This window comes from Cryptotermes secundus, unplaced genomic scaffold, assembly GCF_002891405.2.
Source record: "Cryptotermes secundus unplaced genomic scaffold, Csec_1.0 scaffold1747, whole genome shotgun sequence".
In the NCBI taxonomy this organism is placed as follows: Eukaryota; Metazoa; Arthropoda; class Insecta; order Blattodea; family Kalotermitidae; genus Cryptotermes; species Cryptotermes secundus.
In genome coordinates, this window is record NW_019744161.1 from 103,663 (window position 1) to 128,115 (window position 24,453).

Here is a 24,453-nt window from a genome sequence, read left to right on the forward strand (position 1 = left end):
GAATGAACCCTGTTAAGGGCCGCGCCATAGCTCAAGCGGTTAGTCGCTGGCTTCCCACTGCGGCTGCCCGGTTTCGATCCCGGGTCTGGTCAAGTGGGATTTGTGGTAGACAAAGTGGCACTGGGGCAGATTTTCTCCGAGTACTTCGGTTTCCCCTGCCAATCTTCATTCCACCAATTGCTCCACAATCACCCTCACCTATCATCTGGGGCTGGTACAATAGGCCAGAAGTGGCCGCAGTACAAGGGACTTAGGCCCACCCCACTAGCATTAAAAAAACTCTGTTAAACCATTGAGACCTGAGGTATCAGTAAAATATTGTGTTGCTTTTGTACTTACTCAACTCGTATGAAATTTTAAACAGTTCGTAAGCTTCCGTAAGTAGAAAATTTACAGTCTTGGGCAGAACACTTTGTGAATATTTTAAATATTTTTTACATAATGATGTCGGAGAAACCGGATCCATATTTAGAAGAAAAACAGTAATGTGAAATTAATTATATCACTTGATTTAGAACAGTGGCTTGTGCTCAGAACACTTTTGAGTAAGGAAATTGAAGACCTGATTAATACAACTTTTGAAAAAAAGATTAATTTGTTTCACAAAATATCTAAATATTGCATAGGTATCGTTTGAAGTTGCTTTCTTCGGTTATGTCAATTGTGAAGTAAATGACACCTTTAATAATAATATTGGACTAAGTTTAAATTTTAGTTTCCACGGCTTTACGAAGAAATAATCCAGATCTCTGTTCTAATTAATATAAGCAAGAAGTTTCACCAAAGTCTCATTTTTCTCAGACAAGTCCATTTTAGTCATGTAAATATGATAATTATCTAAAGAGTAATAAGTATCGGAGTATATTCATGAAAATAAAATAATATCATAAGTAACTCTTAGATTAATTTTTTTAAAGTGCCTTACTGGAAGCGATTATTTTGAAAGGTTCTTTTCTCATTCTTGGACTTTATTTGCATTTACGCAATATGTGACTCAGAACCCGTTGTGTAATCTTTAGGCTACGTACAGAATATATTTGTTTGGGTACACTGAACTGTAATTATCAGTTATGTAACCACCTGTCACATTTAAGTGCCGATAAAAATTATTATTATTCATATATTTCCCTTAGATTTGTTTAATATGGTGACTTTCGGTTCAGATCTAGGAAAATGCCTTGTCATCACATCACTCTCCTGAGCTGTGAGAGGAAAACGTATTTCGCATGTATCATCTTTCTCGTTCTACTACGAGCGAACACACCTACACACAAAAGGAAAGAAACACGTCTGTTTCGAGGTCACTTGGTTTTGAGGGTTACTGACTCCATAACATTATCTATGTCAAACCGTGAAGGATGTGTTCACTATTGCTGAATATATTTTTTTGCATGTTCCAGTGACCGAAACATTTACTTCATGTGTGAAACTAATTTTAGAAATTAGTTTAAAAGATTGTAGCCTACATAATTTTCCACTCTTTTTTACTTCCCGTGTAAGTCTTCTCCATCGTCGAATTAGAGCCCTCGTTTATGTCCATTAGTCGACAATTTTATGTTATAATTCCTTTCACGATCCTTAATACTGCAGGCAAAAATTAAATCTTTTAGGACCTTTCTCTTTCATATCACTCCATAAACCTAAATCACAAAGAAACTATTGACGTTAGTTGTATCTTACAGAATGACATTTTTTTGCTTGAAGAGTTTCTACGTGTATATATATATATACTTTTCATAAATGCTGATCAAACTGTTTCAGTTAATATTGAATATGTAGGTTTAATTTTTTATTTTTGCGAATTGTAGAATATTATAGTTTGTAAGTGAAATAAAGAGACAATTCTTACTTAAAAATTACACATTCCTTACTCGAAAATATTTGTGCCACTCAAATATGTACGTAAAATTTTTGATAGCACATTTATTGTTGAACAGTCACCCATACATACATGTGTGATTTTGGTCATATATATTGTGATTCATTAAAAATAATATATATTTGAGAATCAGAAATCTCTGATGGTTGATTAGTTTGTGTAGAACCAGCAGCTCATTACAATCCAAAGTTTTGGCACAAATATGTATCTCTTCGAAGACGAATGGCTTCAAATACCATCTTTTGTTTAAGGCATTCTCCAAAAGCCTTCAATTGGTACTCATGTTTTGCATTATTCACATCTCGACTTCTGGATACAAGCGTCAAATCCATAATTCTGTTAATCACTGAAAAATATCGAAATAATCTAATCGACTACTTGAACGGTCGCATAGGCACTGAACGTGACTTTCTTGGGCTCGGTGTATTCTCCTATCCTCCTGTTCTTTTTTATAACAGACTTTAGATTTCCTCCATTCTTCCCTTCTGTACCTCCTGCACACCCTTCACCAAGATATTCTAATCTCGCTGGCAGTTCTCCGAGACTGTTTCTTCTCCGCCTTGTTTCGCCGTAGGACAATGAGGACGAAGACGGATTGACGACAGCGCCGCCTATCTCCCTTAATTTTTGAGACAGGCCGAAGAATCTGTTGGACAAGGAGTTGGCAGTATTTGAAGTAGGGACTGTGTCTATGTAACGATACGCCATCGGCCTTCTTGCGGGGGGGCTCTTACTCCGGTGATTTCCGTTCATAGCGTTGCGACTGCGACTCCTGTTTTTCCGATAATGCTGCTGGCTCTGGGGTTCCTGTTTCTGCTGTTGCGGCTGATATTGAGGCGTGGTTGAAGAGTTGATCACGGAGTCTTCAGCATCCTTTCTCTTTACATGATTCTTATTTGAACCAGATTTGTGGGCTGCTGTGACGTGTATACCCCAGCTCGGAGGTGCCGGAGAGTATGCTACAAGATTCCCAGTGCTAACATTATTACCATAAATCCAAGTGCCTTGCTGAATTACTGGCACAACCATCGTCGGTTGAGGTTTTTGGTCCACCGATACCCTAATGAACTGCCCTTTAACTACCATTTGCTGATTAGTATTATTGACTCTTTTCTGTTGCATCACAGTTGCATTCGTATCCGACTGGATGAGTGTTAAAGGTAGTTTCTTGTTATTGACTGACTCCAGTTGTTGTGGCACTTTTGTTACTTGTGAGGGAAGTGAAGGCGGTTGCGGGGCTGGTGCTTTGTTTCTGCGCATGTATTTCTTTCTCTCTGGACGTTGAGGAGGATCTGAGGAAGAGGTGTTGCGTTCACCGTTTTCCGTTGAGGCGTTGGGCGCATTTGTTGACTGTGGTGGAGACCAAACTTTCCTCAATTCTCCGCTGGAATCAGCTTCTCCATTACCAGAATGTACTACCAGTATCGCAGGCTGCCTTTGTCTTTGAATTATTTCTTTCCGAGTTCCTCCAACATCAACATCCGAACGAATTACTCCTTCTATCTCTTTGCAGAACCTCGATTTATTCCCGGTGTTCGTGTTTGTTGCTAAAAGATTACCAACATCTGGAGTACTGATGCTTATAATGCTCGACGGTCCACCCAAACTTTGATCATCATCTAAAGTTATTAAATTCTCGATTGGATTTTCCATCGGAAGACCCCTCGAGACTTCAATATGAGTCACTCCGTCTCCATCCGTCCTCTGTACTAAGTTGAACCTAGTTCCTGCAACTGTTGAGAGGACTTCAGCTTCACTGCTAGGACCAGAGCTGTTTGAAGAGGTTCTTGTCATTGGCAAATGGATGGGTGTGGTTACTGGTTTCATTGTTGCTATAAGCGTAGGATTTTTCTGTGATGCTTCCTTTAAGGCTTTAATTATTGATTCTGGTGTTAGGGTGGAGTTTGAAGAGGTATTTGATGAACGTGTCCTATTTGGTGCTGGAGAAGTATCTTTTCGTCTGTGGGGATGTCGATACTGCTCCATTTTAACACGCCTGCTTGTCTCGTGGAAGCTCTGACACAGTTTCTTCATATTTTCCTCACTTGAGCACTCAAATACTATGGCTTCCAAGCCAGACGATGTATCCGTACCAGATGGAGACAGTCTCTGCGACCTCTTTTTCTTTACAACCCAGACTACAATACGTTGAAATGAAGGATCTGTGTGACAGAATGCAATTTCATTAATAGCATATGTTTCTTTCAAATCTTCATGCACATCTTTACTGGCCAAAGCTGGTGGCAGTGGTGGTGGTGGTGGTGGTGGTGGTTTGGAAACCATCGCTGCAGCATTTCTTTGCTGAAAGAGTGAAAGGGATTTGACCAAAGCGGACACAGATGTTGTACCCACCGCTGTTGGGGAAGGTGTCGACGGAACCGAAGTGTCTTCAGTATCTGAAGTTCCACTGCTGTTTGCACTATCCGTAGCGACTGAAGAGACACAAGATGATGTGGACGAGGAAGTTAGGCGTGTTGAAGATGTTGGTCGTCCATTTGGAGTTGTGGCCGTTGGATGGCACTTAAAAACATGGTCGTCAACAAAACAGCATGATGACGAGTTGCTCATGGTATCATCAGCCGATGATCCTAGAGATCTAGTTGATGCTGAATCGTCATCACCGTCTGATTCAAAACCTTCATCGTCGTGTCTTTTTGATTGGTGTTTATGGTGTAACTGACGCTTGATAAATTCAAGGCCATCATGGCAGCGGAGGGTATATCGCCGATGGAGCCGCTCAGCTCCGGTGTTCGCCCATCCACTACTTGTCGCTGTGTTGCGAGTTGCAGGCAACAGAGAGCGAATCAATGTGGCGAGACTAGAAGCGTCTACTGCCCCATCCACCGGTTCCCTACCCAGGAGAACAGCTTCGCACTGCATGGTTTTTTGTCGCCTTCGCCGATAAAATTGTTGTAACTTCGAACTTCCTGTAAAGTAGTAATATGACTAAAGTTTATTTCCAGGTCTCCCTGCTTCTGCTGTAACTCTTCTTCCTTGCCCACAGTCCATTTTCCAGTAGGTTAAATTTTGCTGCCATCTTCCTCAGTCACGGTGTGGTTCGCTCTTTTCCCGAAACCTGTAATTAGACAATACAAAAATATACGATTACATGGTAAAGAATTTCTTAAAGTAATGGTTTCGGCGATTTTGAAATCCTTGAAATGGCTCTATCGGCATATTAAATGTATTGAATGGTACGTAGAACGTATTGATATATCAGTGAAAAATAATTAGAAATTGGCATAGAAATTATACAAGCCACTATTATAACACACTTAAACAAGGAATTTCGGATCCTGTATCCTGTTGAGATTAAGAATTCTCGAAAGAATGAATTCCTTCGACATTCGATAGGATTCGATTTAGTCCATTACAGAAGCCCCTATCTGTGATTCGAATCTAGAATATCTGGTCGGATAGTCAAGTACATAGAACCTTTTTCGTGGACGTCAGATTTATTTTGGTGAAATTCAAACATACATAATTCCATGCCTTAACTTTCAGAGTCCTTGCTATGCACAACTGTGTCGAGCACGCATGGCTCGGCACTCCCAAGCAGGTCTAGCGTCACACTGTTTACAGTATAAATATCATCATTGTCAAGTGTGCATCTGGCCTCCAGCGCCGTAGTAGCGGAGAATTAAATCCCCATCTACCTCCTAAGCACAGTAAAGACACATCGAACATGCCGGTTATATTCCACGAAATCGTCGCACTTGGTGAATCTGTGTTGGACGCACATAACTGTATAAAGCCCATAGTGACTGCTTTAACATACTCTAACTCTGCATTCGGCCTACAGAGTGTGTTTGTGTTTTATATCGTTCTTAGAGTAAAAAGCGGTTGATTCCCTAAACAGCATTAACCAGTTGGTCTTTGTACTGTTCCTGTGAGGTATGAACCAGATTATTATACATTATTTAGAATAAATGCAGTCTTTAAAGTGTTAATATTGTAACGGATTTGATCAACGCGTTGCCAGGCAACAGCTCTGTAAACAAGGACCAACACGCAACAATAGGGAAAGCTGTGTTTTCCGTGTCCGCGTCACGGACGTCACAACGATGGAGGATGATCACGTGATATGTTTACTGCAGGTCCAGGTCCGTTCCGCGGTAGTATTATAACGAGAGCCGTGAGTTGAAAGTTGAGAGCGAATTTGAACTAGGAGTACAGAAGAGTACAAAAGGTCAGCAGATATTTTTTTCGACTTTACTTTCGCGCCTTTAATCGAGTCCGTGTTGAACAGAACCGCGGTAGAGGAGGGCTTTGCTATAGTACTTACTGCTCAGAAAGAGATTCAAAACATTTAAATGGTTTATAACTGGATCAGGTTTCTTTTATGCTAGGGACCGGGGTTTGAAAGTGTAACCGGATCGAGAGGCACCACAGTGTAATACGAGTACTACCTGCCATATCGCAGTGCTGTGTTTCGGGCTCTACTTATGTTTCCATGGGAAAGCTATGGTTAACCTTCCAAACGATACTATCCAGAACTTTGCATAAAGGCAATGAGCTCCACCTATGCCCAACCGGAACATCCGTTTAAATAAGAACAGGGAATGTTATACGTTTGTTCAGTAAAATGTAAAGTTCCTGTGCTTAATTAATTAAGCATTATGCCACGAAAATCTGTAGGCGAGTGGAAGTATAGCTCCACCATTTTTCTCCTTGACGATACATGGAGGTGAATGGTGAGCTTCATGGCCTGGCCGCTTTACCTCCCGAAAAATAGCGCCAACTGTCTTCGCTCGCTTGGAAACCGGGATCGTGGGTTCGGATCTGTTTCCTGTGAGGTACGAACTGAATTCTTATATATTCTTATACACTGCCGGTCACGGTAGCCGAGCAGTCTAAGGCATGCACTGTCTTCGCTCGCTTGGAAACCGGGATCGTGGGTTCGAATCCCACTCAGGGCATGGATGTTTAGTTTGTGTGTGTACGTTTTTCTGTGTTTGTCTACAGGTAGAGGCCTTGCGACGAGCTGATCACCCGCCCAAGGAGTCCTACCGAATTTGTAAAATCTAGAAAAACCGAAGTGAACGGAGAAGTTCATGGAGGTAGGCCTAGGCCCACTGAGGCTGTAGTGCCAAGGAAAATAATAGCACCCGGTACACTTTTGGTTTGTAGCTTGTTTAATAATGCTATGTCAACTACTGCAATCTTATCATCCGGGATGTGAAAGATGGTTATGAATGGTGAACTGGAAACAAATTGGGAGAAAATTGTCATTGTTTGTAATAACCCATGCATTAGTAATGACAGCCGGTGTATGACGTTCCAACGGAAACATTTAGAGTAACTTAAGGTAAATTAACCTGATATGCAGAAAACAATAGAGCGTTGTAGAGAAAATTTACACCTTATCTGGATTGTAAGCAAGAAATATGTTTCTTCTTGTTCTCACCCCTCGCCGTTCTTTTGTGCGACTTCGTAGATATATTTATATTCACACTTCAACATCTTCATATGTTCTCATTATACAGCACTAGACGTTTCGGCCTAACAGACCTTCATCAGATATATAAGAGGTTGTCCCTCTGTTCTGCTTTTCATTTTGATGTGAAATGCTTTAAATATTCTATTTTAGGTTATTTTTAGATTGTCATGCCGTTGTTGTGCTCATGTCCGGTATTTGGTTTGTTAATGAGTTGGTTTCATTCGTTTGTTCTGTGTGTGGCTGTTATGAGCTATATACTTGTATATTTCTTAAATTTTCTGGATTGAATATCTTTCGCATTATTCCATATTTGTTTCCGAAGTTTTATAACAAAACTCTGTAGAGAACCACATTTACTACACAGTGTAAGTAAGTAAAGCTATCCCTGTAACAGGCCCTGGAGGCCCATAGGATTGTGAGGCGTCGAGGCTCTCACATTTTCTCTAGACAATCAGCTCACAGATGGCGGTAAGGTTGTCAGCCTTACGCGCCGGCCGCCCTTTATCCCCCAGGAAGATTCCTGGTACGTATTTCTGTTAGAGGCTGAGTCGACCCCAGGGCCATAGTGCGGCTGGAAGGGTTAGGTAAATTGAAAATTTCATCTCATCGGGATTCGATACCGTGACCTTCCGGTTTGTAGCATAGTGCTTCAACCAACTACGCTACCACTCAGTGTACAAAGGTAAATGTGTTAGGCCGAGGGATGGGTGAACAGATGAACGAGTTGACAAGCGGATGGATACCAGAGATAAATTTGTAAAGCTATCCCTGTTCTTAATTAAGCATCAAGTTATGAAGATGGATGGAGGAAGGGGAGATACGGCTGTACGCATTCCTAAACTCGAAAATAAATGAAGATTGACACTTCATCTGCTTTACTCTCTGACTGATCTATAGTTTCAACTTCCTTTTATAAGTTTTTAACATAAATTAGATATATGCTTTTATTTAAGTAACAACTTGATGGCGCTGTGAATGGTACTCGTCCTGCTAATGACAATAAATTCTTCAGAGCCATATAATTACATGCAAGGAAATAAAAAGCTTACTGGGAGAAACTTTTAGCAACGTGGAAACTTTCTTTCTGTTTGTGTTTCATGTGTAATGATAATCAGATGTTAGTGTCAGGCTTTTCGGTGGTGTTGGATAGGGAAAGTGTGTGTGTGTGTGTGTGCGTGCGCGCGCGGATGCTACACGAAGAGAAAGTGTAACAAGCATGTGATGCATCTCAACCGTTCAGTTCCTCTGGCATTTCCACTATCGCGAAAGTTGAAAGGAGAGACGTACGATCCGGTCGTCTGAGAGGTGCAGGAAGAACCATTTGTGGTTTGATGAATAACCGTGACATATAACCCACAGTAATTTGTATTGGGAATTTCGTGGGATACGTCACAATGTGCATGGCTTCCTATATCCTTAAAACAATCACAATTAATTAGAGAAATCTGTATGACTAATACTTTTCCTCTCTTTGTTTATTTATTTAAACGACGCTATCACTATGGCAGGGACCGCCTCTGTGGTCTAATGGTCAGAGTTCCTGGCTACAGATCCAGAGGTCCGGGTTCGATTCCCGGCGCTACCAGATTTTCTGAGAAGTAGTGGGTCTGGAACGGGTTTCACTCAGCCTCATGAGGAAAACTGAGGAGCTATTTCAAGGAAATTGCGGCTCTGGTCTAGAAAACCGAGATTAACGGCCGTGGGGATTCGTTGCTCTGATCACGCGACACCCTCTAGCCGCTAAAGTTGGCACTAACTTCGCCGACAAGCGGCGTTCGCTCGGTTGGTATAGTTCGCTTGCGGACTATAGGCCACAGAGTTTGTTTGTTTGTTTGTTTGTGTTTTATCAGTATTCAAGGTAAGTGATGCTGAATGATGAAATAATAGTCAGCATTAATGGTATATAAGATTTTAATCATCGTCCAATATCATTGATGACAATTGTTTTTTTTTTAATTTTTCATCATTTACATGTTTCAATCAAAATGACCATCTTCAGAAGGTTAATTATCAACAAGTATGGAGACTACTATTACCATGTCATAGATATAAATATTATATCCTTCTCAAGATGGTCATTTTGACCGAAACATGTAAAGGATGAAAAATTAAAAACACAACTTTTATCAGTCACACTGGACTGTGGTTAAAAACCTTATACACAATTACTAGTGTGATGGACCAGGATGAACCAAGTTAAGTCAGCATTAAATTGGAAGGAATATGGAGGACAGCTGTCATGCCATAACTGAAGGCACTGCCACGTTTTGTGTGTGACTATAGATGGAGATCATATTGGTGAATAGATTTGTTGACCACTTACATGCAGTAACTAAAAATAACTATAACACACTCGCTATTTCCACACTTTACACTTCACTAGAGCACATGGTTTAGTTTTATGAGTCTTTTTCTAGGAGTTTCCTGGTAAGGGCTCCAACAATGGCTATTCCTCTGCCTCCGGCTCGAGTCCTCTCTTCACAGACTCTCGTACAGGACTAAATAAGCTCTCAAAGTCAAAGTCAAAGTCACATTGCGACTGACGGTCCGGTCAGTCAGTCAGTCAGTCAGTAAGTCTTGGTGTCGAGCCCCAGTTACGGTCTTGTTGTTGTGGGGCGCCCTCTCTGAAGAGAGGACGGGTCTGCCTTTTATATATGCTGCTGGCCCTTGCCAGTGCAGTCTTTCTCGGGCCCGAGACCCTTGAGACTCGAGACCATATTTTACTGTCTCGGATTTGAGTTTTCCCTTTTCGTTGCCTCCTACGACTCGCAGGGTCACGGTGGAGTTATTCAACCCCGCCTCTAATCTTGTCCTTTGCTTAAAACATCTCGGCAAGGACCACACAAAAGACACAGTACTTCTATTGTTGCCTCTGAATTCGTTTCTGCAGAGGTTTGTTTACTGTACCGTTGCGTAGCAACTGTCGCGGCATGGACCACAGAAAACACCGTTCCTCTGTTGTTGCGGGAACCTGTTTACCTAGTCGTTGCCCAGAAAGATCCCTGGTAAATCCGCCCATCTGGCGGTCTTTGCATAGTAATGGCTCTGCACACTGCAGTACTATCCCAGCATGAGAGATTTATCACGTTTTAAGCCTTTATTTTTCAAAATGCATCGCCGAATCGCTTTGAATTTCAACGGGTCACACGGCGTTATCCCAGAACATAGAACTGTTCACAGAATATTTTAGTCTAAGAACAGAATTGCAGGAAATGGAAGGTGACTTACAAATACACGTATCCGTGCTGTACGTGAGAATTAACGAGAGATCAGAGAACTCTGTCGGCGTACAATTCTGCTTCTTAAGCGCATGTCCATCGGGATCGTCTTCGATATAATTTAATGCTTTTAAAATACGCGTGAAAACAGCCTTAAAATATCACGAAATATTTATAAAATTGCCGCCTTTAGTGAAGATACAAAAGAAACGTTTCTTTTATCAATGTTCGCGATTTCTACAGAATTTTAAAGAACACTGGTGGAAATATTTAGTATTTGTAACCTTATTTTTGCGATTCTGCCATAGTAGATAACGTGTCTATAAAAATACAATACGCTGTAACGAATGCCATTAGAAACAAGTTGAATTGTATCGTTCTGTATACAGCAGACAGGAAGGATGGCAACACAAGCAAAGAGGCGCCGTACAGAATTGAACCGGTCACTTCAATAGCGAAATACTGTACGTAACAATATACATGTGGATGACCGTGAAGTGCTTGCATCTACTATCCAAACAAAACAGCTTTTCAGATATAAGGTTATACCGTTCTAAAGGGTTCGGACGGTGGAACATTACACTTCGAGTTCCTAGTTTCCTGGACATTGTCTGTCGCCTGATATTCCAATAAGTAACTCGTACCGTTTAGGGAGTTGCATCTCCTACCGTTACTAGGCAGGGGTACCTATTCAGTTGGGTCAGTCAAATGAAGTTACTCCAATCACTGATCCAGTGAATGACATTAGGTATAACGAAAAAGAATAAGCAATCCAAGTCACTGGTCAAGTGAATAAGATTAGCTCTGTTACGAGTATAATAGACTGACCTGAGGAAGTGATCCAAATCTCTGGTCAGATGACTAGGATTAGCTCCATCTAGCGGGCGTCTGATTAAGTAATTAAGTAATTTCCCACTGGTCCTAAATCCTAAACCCTGGTATTTATAATTCGTTTAATAAAGAATTCAAAACGGTCGTAATTTAATGTTTCTCTTCCTAACAGTGTTTTACTCACGATCTCTTTCCTCGGATATCAAAATTTTCCACAACAATGGGAAAAATATGTGTGTCATTAAGCCATAGATTCTAATATTTGAAAGATATTCTAGACCCACATTTGTATGAAAACTCGGTTCTGAGGGAAGTGCACTTACCGAAAAGAGAAAGGAAGAAGACAATTGTATAGAGAATTGGTTTTGCAAAACAACGAACGAACTTTGTAATTTGTGCTCTTAACAAGACAGTATTACGTTGAGCAAACTGAGGAGTACAAGATGGGCATGACTGCATAGCATGCACAGGAAAATGTATATAGAATTTTAGCCGGTCAACAAACTGAGCAGGAAACGCTTAGGTGACATAGCCACAGACGGAATAATAATATTAAAATGGATCTAAAGTATATAATGTGTGAGGATATGAACTGTGTTCATCTCGCTCAGAATGAAATCCAGTGACGGGCTCTTCTTAATATAATAATAGACTTCGGTGAGTTCTTAAAAGGCAGACAAATTCATCAGCTGAGCAACTGTCAGCTTACAAGAAAGTATTCAGTTCCATAGATTTATTGTTTCTTGTCGATTCGCTACTTGTTTTATTATACTCGTAATATTTTTAAATTATTCTCATAACGAAAATAATGTTAGTTTTTTTGTCATTAAGGCCTGACGCACACCAACTGCGTCAAGACAAGCATCAAGACATGAGACAAAAGACGCAGTCTTGCTTCATTCGTTCAGCATCATGACTCAGACCGGTGTGCGGCGATTTTCATAATCTCATTCTTTTCAGCTGTACAACTTTCTTTGCGTCATGTCGCAGACATCGTGTCTTGACTGTTACATGTCTTGACTCATGCCAGTGTGCGTCCTACCTAACAAGAATATTGAATAATTCTTGAATGTATGTGATGTTTCTTATGCCCTTGTTTGACTGAATACAAGAGAAGTATTCTCGGACTAATAATAAAGCAGAGAACGTTCAATAAGCAGAATGGAGCAGAATTAGACGTGGTGTACAAAAGAAGGTAAGGATAGTATAGATGGTGTAAAAATAGAGCAGAGAAAGAAGATGCGAGGAAAGAAAGAAAGGAATGCAGAAAAAAAGAAAGAGCTGTCCTACATATAGCCATTCATCGTGTGTTCTCAGGCTTGTTTCTGTCTCTTACGATGTCTTCGACCTTCGAAATGGCATGCAAAGAGTTGCTGAGACAACATATTAAACAGAGCAACACGCTGAGTTTTATATTGTCATGCTGAAATAATTTAATTAATTGAGATAAAGCGATATCCGTTTGGCTTTGACCTTAGAAAGTGCAAACAAACAAATGAGACCTGAGGTTCTCACGATGTACCAACATGACGGCTTTCTGGGATATGGCATCTGCAGCCACCTGCTCAAGCAGGTTCCTTGCTCGCGGATTTTTCTACCCTGAAGATGGAACCGATACGTTCCTCCGAAACATCGCTTCACACAAGATCTACACGGCGCCATATCCTAGAAGCCGGCACTCTTTTTCACTACGTGTTTCGAACCATACGGTTATCATCAGATGTTTACAATTATAGTTGAGGAAATTGTCTTGGTTTTGGATGGTTTTAATATATGATCCCCTCTATGGGCATACGTATTCGAAGTGACGGGTTGCACGTGAGACGGTGGAACCAGTCACGTTTGGTACTAAGTGATGTGCACCACGATGCTACAATGTAATATTATGTACATTTATCTCATGCTGCTGAAGCACTTAACAACATAAACAGATTTGAAGTACAGGGCGAGTTTGTTAAATCACGGAATGAAATCTCTAAGAACAAAATGTTTCGGGTCCTTGGTGAAGTGTGGAACTGGTAAAAATGTACAAATGTCTCCTAACACTTAGAGAACACATATGTAAAGTTTCATTTTATTGACATTTAAAGGCGGACACTGTAGTTTGAAACGTTTATCCAGTAATTTTACGCCCTCTGGTATAAACCCCCGAGACTGCATGTATTCCAATGAGATATTTTTTTTTGTTATTTCTTGCAAATTTACAATCTACTCCACAGTAACAATATGAGTAATAAGTAAATGGTTTAAAATTTGAAGGCTTGTGACGGGTACCGTTCATTAATGGTTCTCCTTGTGGTCACACGTCATCGAGAAGATCTTCTGGCCAGATTTTCTTTAGTCTCCAATGAGATATGTCGTGTTAATAAGACAGATCCCCTGTTCAAGGAGTCTTAAAGACTGCATAGGATTGAGAAACTGAAAAAGCGGCAAAGACCCAACAAGAGCACTGTAGAGTCATAGGTAGATAGATTATTGATTATCTACAAAAATGATGTTTGAATATGAATGAAAAACACTGAATATGTTGAAGAAAAAGTAAACAATTGTGACTTGACGTTCTCACAGCAGTGATTACGAAGATTTCTGCTTTCTGGGCTGTAATTTCGTGTAGTTCGGTGAAAGGCAATCGACGTTTCGGAGGAAAATATTACCTCCTTCTTCTGGATCGAAGGGTAAGTATAACCTTCTTTACATACAATGACTACCGGAATTTTTTTTTTCACGAGAAGAAGGGGTCTGATTGGTTTCTGCTCCATGTTGCTTTAATGATTGCCTTAACTCTTCACTCTGAAGAAGGAGGCAACGTGTTCCATGAAAATTTTGATAGACTTTCGCCGGACTATATAACGTCATCTCTGAGGAGGCCGTGCCATAGCTCAGGCATTTAGTCATCGGCTTCCCACCATGGCAACCCGGGTTCGAGCACAAGTCAGGTCATTTGGGATTTGTGGTGGAAAAAGTGGCACTGGGGCAGATGTTTTCCTAGTACTTCTGTTTCCCCTGCCAACTCTCATTCCACCGACTGCTCCATGTTCATCATCAAAAGTCAGGGGCTGGTAGAGTAGGCCAATCAGTGGCCGCAGTACCAAGTGGACTCAGTCTCGCCCCACCCCAAGAAATTATATCCCGAAAGACGAAGCTCTTAGAAAATAACCGAAATCGAAAAATACGAGTGGGATATGAGCTCCATTTTCTCTGTAAAAACGATTAAGAAATTGCATTTTTACGTACATTCTTAGAAGTACGTGAGACTAATAGGTTATTCGGAATTCGAACAGAATGTGAAGACCAGTCAGTAGAGAATTACTACGTGTCACGTGAGGATGTGAAACGGAATGATTTGGCTCGGGGCAGGATACATACTTTCGGTGAAGACAATGAACTTTTCTGGCTGCGTAAATAAAATGTAAACTCTTGACCAACTGAATAACTGTAAGCCATTGAAGGTAGTTTCAATATAATTTAATTAGTTAATTCAGCTATTTTATTCCACACTAAAGAGAGTATCTGTTCTTCTTCCGGTATGTGATTACTCTCCTTGTTAATATCAAAGAATTAGGCATTTAAAACTTTAAAATACCAGTATTACCAACATTTTAAAATTAAAATATTGTCATATTATTAAAAATGATTCGGTATGAAGTTTCGAGTCGTGTAAAAGAACTTCATACTTCACATCGATTGAACATCTTTCATTATAATATTGTGGCATGTAGACCCGTTGCTAGGTAACGGCTCCGCCAACAGTCATGAATGCAACAATTCCACGGCAACAAGATAAAACATTAGAAGCGGTGTTTTCTACGTGGTCCGTGCTATAGCTACGTGATGCAACACTACAAGAACTGTTTGGAGATATGTTTTCTGTGCGGTCCGTGCCGAGGCTACATAAGGAGTCAATTGTGCGTTATGAGTAAGTTCAGCTCGGGAGCTGCAGCTGAAAGGTTCCAGCCAACGAGGACAGGAACCGTTGGACACTGAAGCCGAGGACGTTGGAAGCCGTTACCAAGCAGCGCAGTGAAGACCATGTCTGTATGTGCTAGTGATTTGTAAAATGTAGTCATGAGTTATTTAATAAGAGTCCAATAAATCCGGTTACCCATCCAAACCCCGTCTATAGTCCCACTATGACGTGGCATTATAGTTTCGTTATAGTATAATTAACTGATATTTAATATTTCTCAGTGTTCATTAGGTCCACTGTAGGAAAGAGAGAAGCAGAGCGAACTATTTTCATGAACACCCGGACTAGTAAGCATTTCCCACAACCTGAATAACTTCCATGTACGGAACTGCTGTGTCAGATCATCGGGTTGATTATTCTTCAACGTCTTAAACAAAGAAAAAAAAAATATATATATATATACACACACACACACACACGTGGTAGAGTCATTAAGTTCGTGGAATGTGGTTTTATCGCATCATATTACAAGATATTCACATACACTTACGCAGATCCACATCGGCCCTCAAAATGGTTCCCGTTGGCCGCTATGCAAGTCTGCCAACGTTGATATAGCTGTCGAAAACATTGCTGAAACATATTGGCAGTAAATTCCCGTAAGACGCTTTGCGGCCATTCCACGAACTTATTGATATAAGATACAAATCCTACTTGAAAGAATATCCGTTTGTTTATACTGATATTTATGTCTATGTGTATTCACATTACTGAGCAATGCTGTGAAAAGTCCAAACGCTGTAGAGTGACTAAAGATAAGAATACTTCCATCCATTCATTCATTCATTCATTCATTCACCAATGGCTCTACAGCTCTTTGTTGGGCCCTGGCCTCTTCTTCAGTTTCGTAATCCTTTTCACACAGTCGGTGGGTCTCCTTGGACGAGTGATCAGCCCTCGCAAGGCTGCTACCTACACACAGAACAAGACAAACTCACACAGAGAAATCCATGCCTTTAGTAGCATTCGAACCCATGATTTCAGCGTTTGAGCGAGCGGCCACTCTGATCGGTAAGAAGGTATCAGGAAAATAAATTAATTCTTGTTTGAATTATAGTGTTTTCTACGCTGTATTGATGTGAAATAAAGTTTGATTCAACAGTGAATTACCAATACATTGATTCTTACTAAGCGCAGGGAGTGTGAACGCGCTGCCTTCACAAAAGCCATATAATTTCGCGGGCTGTTACCTCTCTTATGGACGTGAAAGAAGAGTGAAACGACAGGATGAAGAAGAAAGTTCCAGGCGGAATGTTGATCACAGTAATGATTGTTGTTGTCATGGCAACCAGCTGGAAGAGCGCGAAGTCATTGCCCGCGCTATTAGCCCTCTGGTGATAGAGTTGGTAGTTAGTTTCCATGGGAAGTGTGATCAAGATAATATGACGCGGAGACCTTCTTGGTTACAGGTTCCTTGAAAGAAGAATTACGCTCAGGTCATTAGAAGAACAGCTCTCCATTCAGTCTTTAAGCATTACAGTTACGGAGTGGGCTGAATTAGTCGTCATAATGTAATGTGTAGCATTGTTCCGGCTATGGGGCCAACTATTCAAGAAGCTCAACCTTACAGTCGTAATAACTTCGCTGGCTGACGGGGACCGTATTGCAAATAGCTAAGATTAATGGCTTCGTATAGTTGTAGCTACAGCATATCTTCTCCTAGTATCTTATCCCGTCGATTCAGGCCTTTGTGGATGACTCTGCTTTGCTCACAACGAGCAATACCGAAAATAGAAAAGAAAATATTTCCTGGGGGTTTAGGTTGTGACAGCGGTGGTTATGGAGTTTTATTTTCTGCGATATGATGCTGTAAATAAAGTAAAGCTATCCCTGTAACAGGCCGTGGAGGAGCATAGGGTTGTGAGACGTCAATGCTCTAACATTAGTCATTTCTGTTAGAGGCTGAGGCTGAGGCACTAGCGGCTGGAAGGGTTAGGTCTCTTTAAAAATCCAATGGCCTCATCGGAAATCAAAACAGAAACCTTTTGGCTTGTACCACAGTACTTCAACCAACTACGCTACCGCGTGCCCGCGATATAATGAAGTGTAGTCCATTGGAAGTCAAGTAACGTTTCGGACGAATATATTGGCTCCATCTTCAGGATGGAAGAACAAATTAAGCAATAAAACAGAGTTATATCCGCTCTCTAGTATAAATAACGTAAATTGTGGAAGTCGGCTTTAAGTGGGTCCCTTGTCACCCCGGCATGGCGCGTCCTCAGCTTGCGGATCGAGAAGACGGTCGCCAGATGTGGAAGGTAGATCCGAATATATTGAATAAGCAATAGCGGACAGCCGACAAGTGATGATCCTGCAGCTGGGGTTGTGCGTGTGGCTACCAAGTCCTCGCCGTAAATATAATTTCGATACAGATGTTACAAAGGGTCTTGATGGGAAGATAATAATAAAATTAATCTTAAATGGGATGTGGCAGAATGGACTGGATTGAGCCGGCTCAGGATAGGAACCAGTGGAGGGCTCTTGTGAATACGGTAATGAGCCTTTGGGTTCCATAAAATGCAGGGAATGGGTGAGCAACTGGTCACTTCTCGGAAAGGGCTCAGTTCCGTGGAATTAGTTAAACTTTTGAAGTCTTTCATCCGTTTTTTGCAAAAGTTGAAGTCATCTTCAGAGATGCAATGTCACGGGTTGTTTTCAAGGGATGGACAGGGTGAGGGAAAAGCTACGCCTGTAACAGGTCATGAAGACCCATAGGGTTGTGAAACGTCGAGGCTCCCACATTTTCTCTAGACAATCGGCTCACAGATGACGGTAAGGTTGTCAGCCTTACACTCCGGCCACCTTTTCTCCCAGAAGATTCTTAGCACTCATTTCTGTTAGAGGCTGAGTCAACCCCAGGGCCATAGTGCGGCTGGAAGTATGTATTAGATCAATGAGAAAAAAATCAACTTCAACAGGAATACAACCCGCGACTTGTAGCATAATACCTCAGCTAACCACAGGGTGAGTGATTGGTTCATATACTCTTCTAGAAGGTCAGCCAGTGTGCTGGGTCTCGGAATTTAAAAGAAAAAGGGAAGACAAAAAATTACTCCAGATTTTACTCAATCTGTCTTACCGGTTAAGACGCCGTCTTCGGAAGACAAGAATGATGCATGGATTTCCCGTCCTCTGTTAACTTTGGACCTATAATTATACTGAAGAAGCCGAGTTGTCTTCTAGCTGCAATTACTCTGATGCAGTGTGTGTTTGTTTCGGCCCAAGAACGCGTCTGTTTACTGGGTGGTACGCAATTACAGGAGGTCGAGTGCTTTTTTACTGGAGAAGGAAAGAAGAGAGTCGCCCGCTGCTAGCAGTTGTACTGTTATGAGAAAGTGGATGTCCAGGCTCCAGATGTGTTCGCCGTAGAAAGAATTCCACCCATTTTAAAGAAAAAGCTATTACTCATTCTCTTGCCAGTGTGGCTGCACCTGGTAATTAGATGATCATATCAGGCACAACCTTGAAATTCTATTCCTGAGTTATACGCAAAGTAACGTGTAAGTCCAAGCCCATTGATCGAGTATATGATTTAATATTTGATGTTACATCTGATGCGCGGTAGTAGAGCGGTCTAAAGCATGCACTGTGTTCGCTCGCTTGGAAACCGGGATCGTGGGTTCGGATCTGTTTCCTGTGAGGTACGAACTGAATTCTTATATATTATTCTTATACACTGCCGGTCACGGTAGCAGAGCGGTCTAAGGCACGCACTGTCTTCGCTCGCTCGGAAGCCGGGATCTTGGGTTCGAATCCCACTCGGGGCATGGATGTTTGGTGTGCGTATGTGTTTATTCTGTGTTTGTGTTGTCCTTGCGAGGGCTGGTCACTGATCCAAGAGTCCTACAGTCTGTGTAAAAAGGATTACGAAACTGAAGAAGAGGCCAGGGCCCAACAAAAGGCTGCAGAGCCATTGGTGAATGAATTATATCTGATGATAAACCGTCTTTTGTACTTAAAAATGTGTATCTTAAGAAACAAATGAGAGAAATATATGAGAGTACGAAAAAAAGTGAAAGGGAGAAAATTATAAGTGGAGACTTTCGTGATTGTTATTCATAATCATCTTGGGTGATTATTAAATGGGTGGGAAATGTGTCTTGGATGTAAATGCAAATGCTAAAGAAATTGATTTTAAAATCTCATGGCTTTCTTATGGGAACAGGACTGAGGTAGGAATTTTTTTTATCATCTATTAGCAATCTGAATTTACATTCTATGAGCTAATTTGCTGTCATGTACAATAATTATTCTATTGTACTAACTTGGCTTGAAGAGCTGTAATCCATCGATTACGCCTCAGTAAGGTAGGAAATTAATATTAAAATTGATGTTAGAGAATTAGATTATGATGTTCATCTGAATGATTCAGTAGAGCTTGTTACAGTGATAGTAATAAAATTATGTTTCGTAACAAGTTAAAAGTTTCTCGATCTGTAACATGACTTTGTAATGCTCACTCAGGTTTCTGAGGTATGTGTTGAATGAGTTTTCAACCATTTGAAAATTAATATTCTACTAACTGCGACATAACTATCTTTTGGAGCTGAGCCCTTCTGGAGGAGCCGCCAATTGTGCGGCTACACAAGAACTTTGCAACATTTTATGGAACCCGAAGGCTCATTACCGTGTTCACAAGAGCCCTGCACCGGTTCCTATCCTCAGACAGATTAGCACAGTCCATACGACCCCATCCTGTCTCTCTAAGATCCATTTTAATACTATCCCCCCACGTCTTGGTTTTCCTAGTGGCCCCTTTCCTTCTGGCTGTCCCACCAATATCCTAAACGCATGAACTTTCTAATCGATGACCGATGGCATCACGTTTTTCCTCAGTTGAAACACGATTTCTTTTGAACGGCTTTCTGTCAATTAAAATACCGTGGGCTTGAACTCTCTCCATTAATATGGAAATTATATCTCCGTTTGGACTTGTTATTTCGGGAAATTGAAGGCGAAATATTCTCCTGCACGATATGTATAAGTTTTTTCACATGAAACAAATAAACAAACAAACAAAACGAACACTGTGACCAGTAGTCCACAAGCGAACTGTACCGACCGAGCGACCGCCGCTTATCGGCGAAGTTAGTGTCAACTTTACCAGATAGAGGGGTGTTGCGTGATCAGCGCAATGAATCCCCATGGCCGTTAATTTCGGTTTTCTTTTCACATGACAATCATAAATGGAAACTCTTTGTTCTAAATTGTATCTCACACGAGCCATAAATACACTGAACGGAGCACTATCCCAAGTCGCTTCTGTAACACTTTGTGTGTAACACTGACTCAGTGATCAGGCGATTACCGAATGAATGAACTTCAGTTTGCCGCGCGCTCTGGCAGTGTGCGCCGAGACCACGTACTGAGAAACTCCGTGGACATCAGATAAGCCTGCGCAATGAACACGGCGTAGTTCCCGCGTAAAATCCGTTGACAGGAAACGGTTAGTGAAAACATTGTCAAGGCTAAGCCATAGGTCAGATCTATTATCTATCAACGACTAGTGCTAGCAGATATATAAGGTTTATATTTACGATTACAGTAATCCTTATTGTTATAATTAATTTTAGTTACGATCTGTGAGTGGTCAATAAATCCACTTACAAATCCTAACCCCGTCTACAATCACAGATAGACGTGAAAATATATTCTAGATAGATTTACATAAGAGGATGCAACGAAATATGAGAAATAAACATTTATCTCCAACTGAAAAACCATTTCGGATCATCCGGTGATACACGTGCTTCACCCGTGGCGGTATGGCAGAAAACGAGCATTAAGAAGAGCCTCCATACTGAACTAGATAAGGGTTGATGTTTTCTAGGCTATCGAAGTAAGCTTGTGATAGTCTGGGTTAAGATGTTATGTTCTTTCGTAGTGCTTACGACCATTTCCAAGCAACCTGCTGTATTCCGCGTAGTAAAGCTGTCCATTCACTTCCATTTAGGAATGAGATTAAGTTTTTAGGGAACTGCACCTCCACTCCTTCAGACGCCTTCGTGACCTTTGTCTAATTAAGCACTTGGACAACTTTAATTTTACTGCTTACAAGACTCAAACCCTCATTCCTCATCCAGCACTGTACCGACTAAGCTATCGTAGCACATTCGTGCGTAAAATAATGCAGTATTTTATCATCTAAATGTTTTACTGTTAAAGTGAAATCTGTCAGAGACTGAAGAATGTTAATATTCACTTTTATTTAGTAATAAGTTGGGTTTTACTGTGCTTCGTCCAGTTTTTGTTATACCACTGTAAAGGCGCGTCCACATTACTCGTGCTCGTGTGACTTGCTATGCTCGCGAATAATGTGGACGATATGACAAGACATGAGAGAAGCAAATTTTTAATTTTTAATTTAAAAACTATAGCCAATAAATTAAAATACGACTACAGCCTATACACACTACGAGTAAATATACGGATCCTCACGCGCCGAAGCCTGGCGAGCAACTGAAATAGTGTGGACGAAGATTTACGAGCACAAGTAAAAGCCAGACGAGTCTCCCGACGAGCACGAGTAATGTGGACGCGCCTTAAGAGGCAAGAGCAGACCTCGAAATCCATACCATACTCATACCGTTAGCATTTGTTTAACTATGCTGTAAGTTGCGTATCTCGAGTAGATGGAGAGGTATAAACGCTGAGTTGGAAAGTGAACGGTCTCCTATAACAGCGTCCTTAGTGGACTATTTAAACCTGAAATGGATATGTCAAGATGAGGTTGGCGAAATCTGGAAATTAGAAGCTTAATGTATTTTACTCCCCTCGAATTATTATGAGGAGCCGGGATAGATCAGTGAGTATAGCGATTGGCTACGGACTGGAAGACCTAGAGTTCGGAGTTCGAGTCCTGATAGGGCAAAAGATTCTCTTCTTCACGTTGTTCTGTGGCCCACCCAGCCTCCTAGCCAAAGGGTACCGGGGACTCTTTCTTCTGGGGTAAAGCAGCTGAGGCGTGAAGCTGACCATTCGCCTCAAATTAGTGCCGAGGTCAAGAAAATATGAATCTATACACACTCCCCCATACGCCTTCATGGTGTAGTGCTTAATTAGTTAAGCACAGGGACAATTTTATCTTTACTTTGCCTTACCTCGAAGTATTATGAGAATGATCAACTCTGGGCAGGCGAGAGGAACAGGCACGTATCGTGCAGGAAACTGTAACGAATGTTGTCGTACGTATAAAAACGAATTCGAAGTAGACCTTGCAGGTATAGTTTGACAGGAAGTAGACTAGATTCACCTGGCTTAGGATATGGGCTAATGGGGCGCTTATCGAAAGAGTAATGAAATTCTGGGCTCGATAAAGTGCTGGAATTTTCTTGAGTACATGATAAACTGCTTCTCAAGGATGACTCGTCTGTGTGTACTTACAGCCTAGTTCAATCCCAGCCATTTCTTTGCCAGACTCAGCGGTTCCAATAGAAACCTGAGTCAGTTTCTTTATTATTTATGATTCATTTAATTAGCCTGTCAGGATCCTAAACCATAAAACGTCAAATGGTAAGATGATTAATGAATAATAAGTTAGAAAGGACGTTGAAGGGAGCCCGGTTTGAAGTACTATCCCTGGATGAAATTAGAAAAACCTCTAAAACGTCAGTCACGATAACCGATCTCCAGCCGAGATGTGAACCCGTGACTTCTGGAATACAAAGTAGCAGTGCGAATCACTCGACAATTACGTTCGGTAAACTCTCTCGCAGTAACGGATTTTACGTCTTGAGATTCGAATCCCAGATTCCCCGAATGCAGTTTCTGAGATATAAATAATATAAGAAATTAAAACAATCATCTTGCTGAATTACAGATCATGGGTTGAATACCGGGGTTCAATTCCTGGCAGGAGCAGTATTTTTTCCCTTCTTCGCCCCACTGATATCGATCCTTGTGCCTTTTCAGTGGTTTTCCAGGGTCTCTTTCCGCAAATGTATGTGGCTGAAGCATGACGCTCAATGTTCATTAGTTCCGAGGCTAAGAATGAGCAGATTTTTACTTCCACTCCCCGCATACGCCTTCACAGCATGGTATTAGACTTAGGAATAACTTTAATTTTACAGTTTTGGCTCTTACAGACTTTCCAATCAGGGCACGCGGTAGAGTAGTTGGTTGAGGCACTAAGGTACAAGCCGGAAGGACGCGGGTTCGATTCCCGTTGAGGTCATCGGATTTTTCAATTGACCTAATCCTTCCAGCCGCACTATGACCCTGAGGTCGACTCAGCCTCTACAGAAATGGGTACCAGGAATCTTCCAGGGGATAAACGGCAGCAGGCCAGCGCGTAAGGCTGACAACCTTACCGCCATGTGTGAGCCGATTGTCTAGGTAATGTGGGAGCCTCGGCATCTCAAACCGTATTGGCTTCCATAGCCTGTTACAGGGATAGCTTTACATTTTTTGTTCCCCCCTTGGAACTACAGCCCCAGTGGGCCTAGGCCTACCTCCATGAACTTCTCTGTTCACTTCGGTTTTTTTAGATCTTACACATTCGGTAGGACTCCTTGGGCGGGTGATCAGCTCGTTGCAAGGCCTCTACCTGTACACAAACACAGAAAAACGCACACACACAATCTAATCATCCATGCCCTGAGTGGGATTCGAACCCAAGATCCCGGTTTCCATGCGAGCGAAGACAGTACATGCCTTAGACCGCTCGGCTACCGTGACCGGCAGCTTTACCTTTACCTTACAGATTTTCTAATCAGCGATGAATTATTGCGTTTTACTGACTTGTACTGAATGTTTTGTACACTCCTGTCGTAACCACAAGACCAATGCCACGAGGGCAGTGAAGTGAAGGATCCAGACTTATTTGAGGTGACTGTCACATGCCGTCCAATAACGAGGTAGCTGACTTGGTTTTTGTTTCGCTGAGTCTGGAAACTTAATGATCCAAGAATCTTTGTTGTACCGCCGGAGTCGTCAGGCGTTCAGGCGGGGCAGAGACGTAACACCAGGTAAAGGAATCCTGAACACCATGTGCACGGAAGTACAAGGCTCAGACATTATGGGCCAAGAAATGCCGTAACGTCCAGACACCGCAAAAACCTCCGCGCCCAAAACCACAACTTGTACGAAATTTAACTGTACCTTGTAGCGGCAGACCTCC

The 24,453-nt window shown here is 41.5% G+C and overlaps 1 protein-coding gene across 2 annotated transcripts in view; it reads right to left on the bottom strand.

Annotated features, from left to right (window-relative positions):
* Nucleotides 1–206: 206 nt before the first annotated feature.
* The window catches only part of LOC111874615 (putative GPI-anchored protein pfl2), a 105,968-nt gene continuing 81,721 nt past the window's right edge, over nucleotides 207–24,453 (bottom strand). For both annotated transcript variants that reach the window (XM_023870251.2, XM_023870252.2), the window contains one exon: nucleotides 207–4,955. In XM_023870251.2, coding sequence (XP_023726019.1) covers nucleotides 2,246–4,759 — 2,514 coding nt within the window. In that variant the 5' untranslated portion in view covers nucleotides 4,760–4,955 and the 3' untranslated portion in view covers nucleotides 207–2,245. The remainder of the gene's footprint in view (nucleotides 4,956–24,453) is intronic.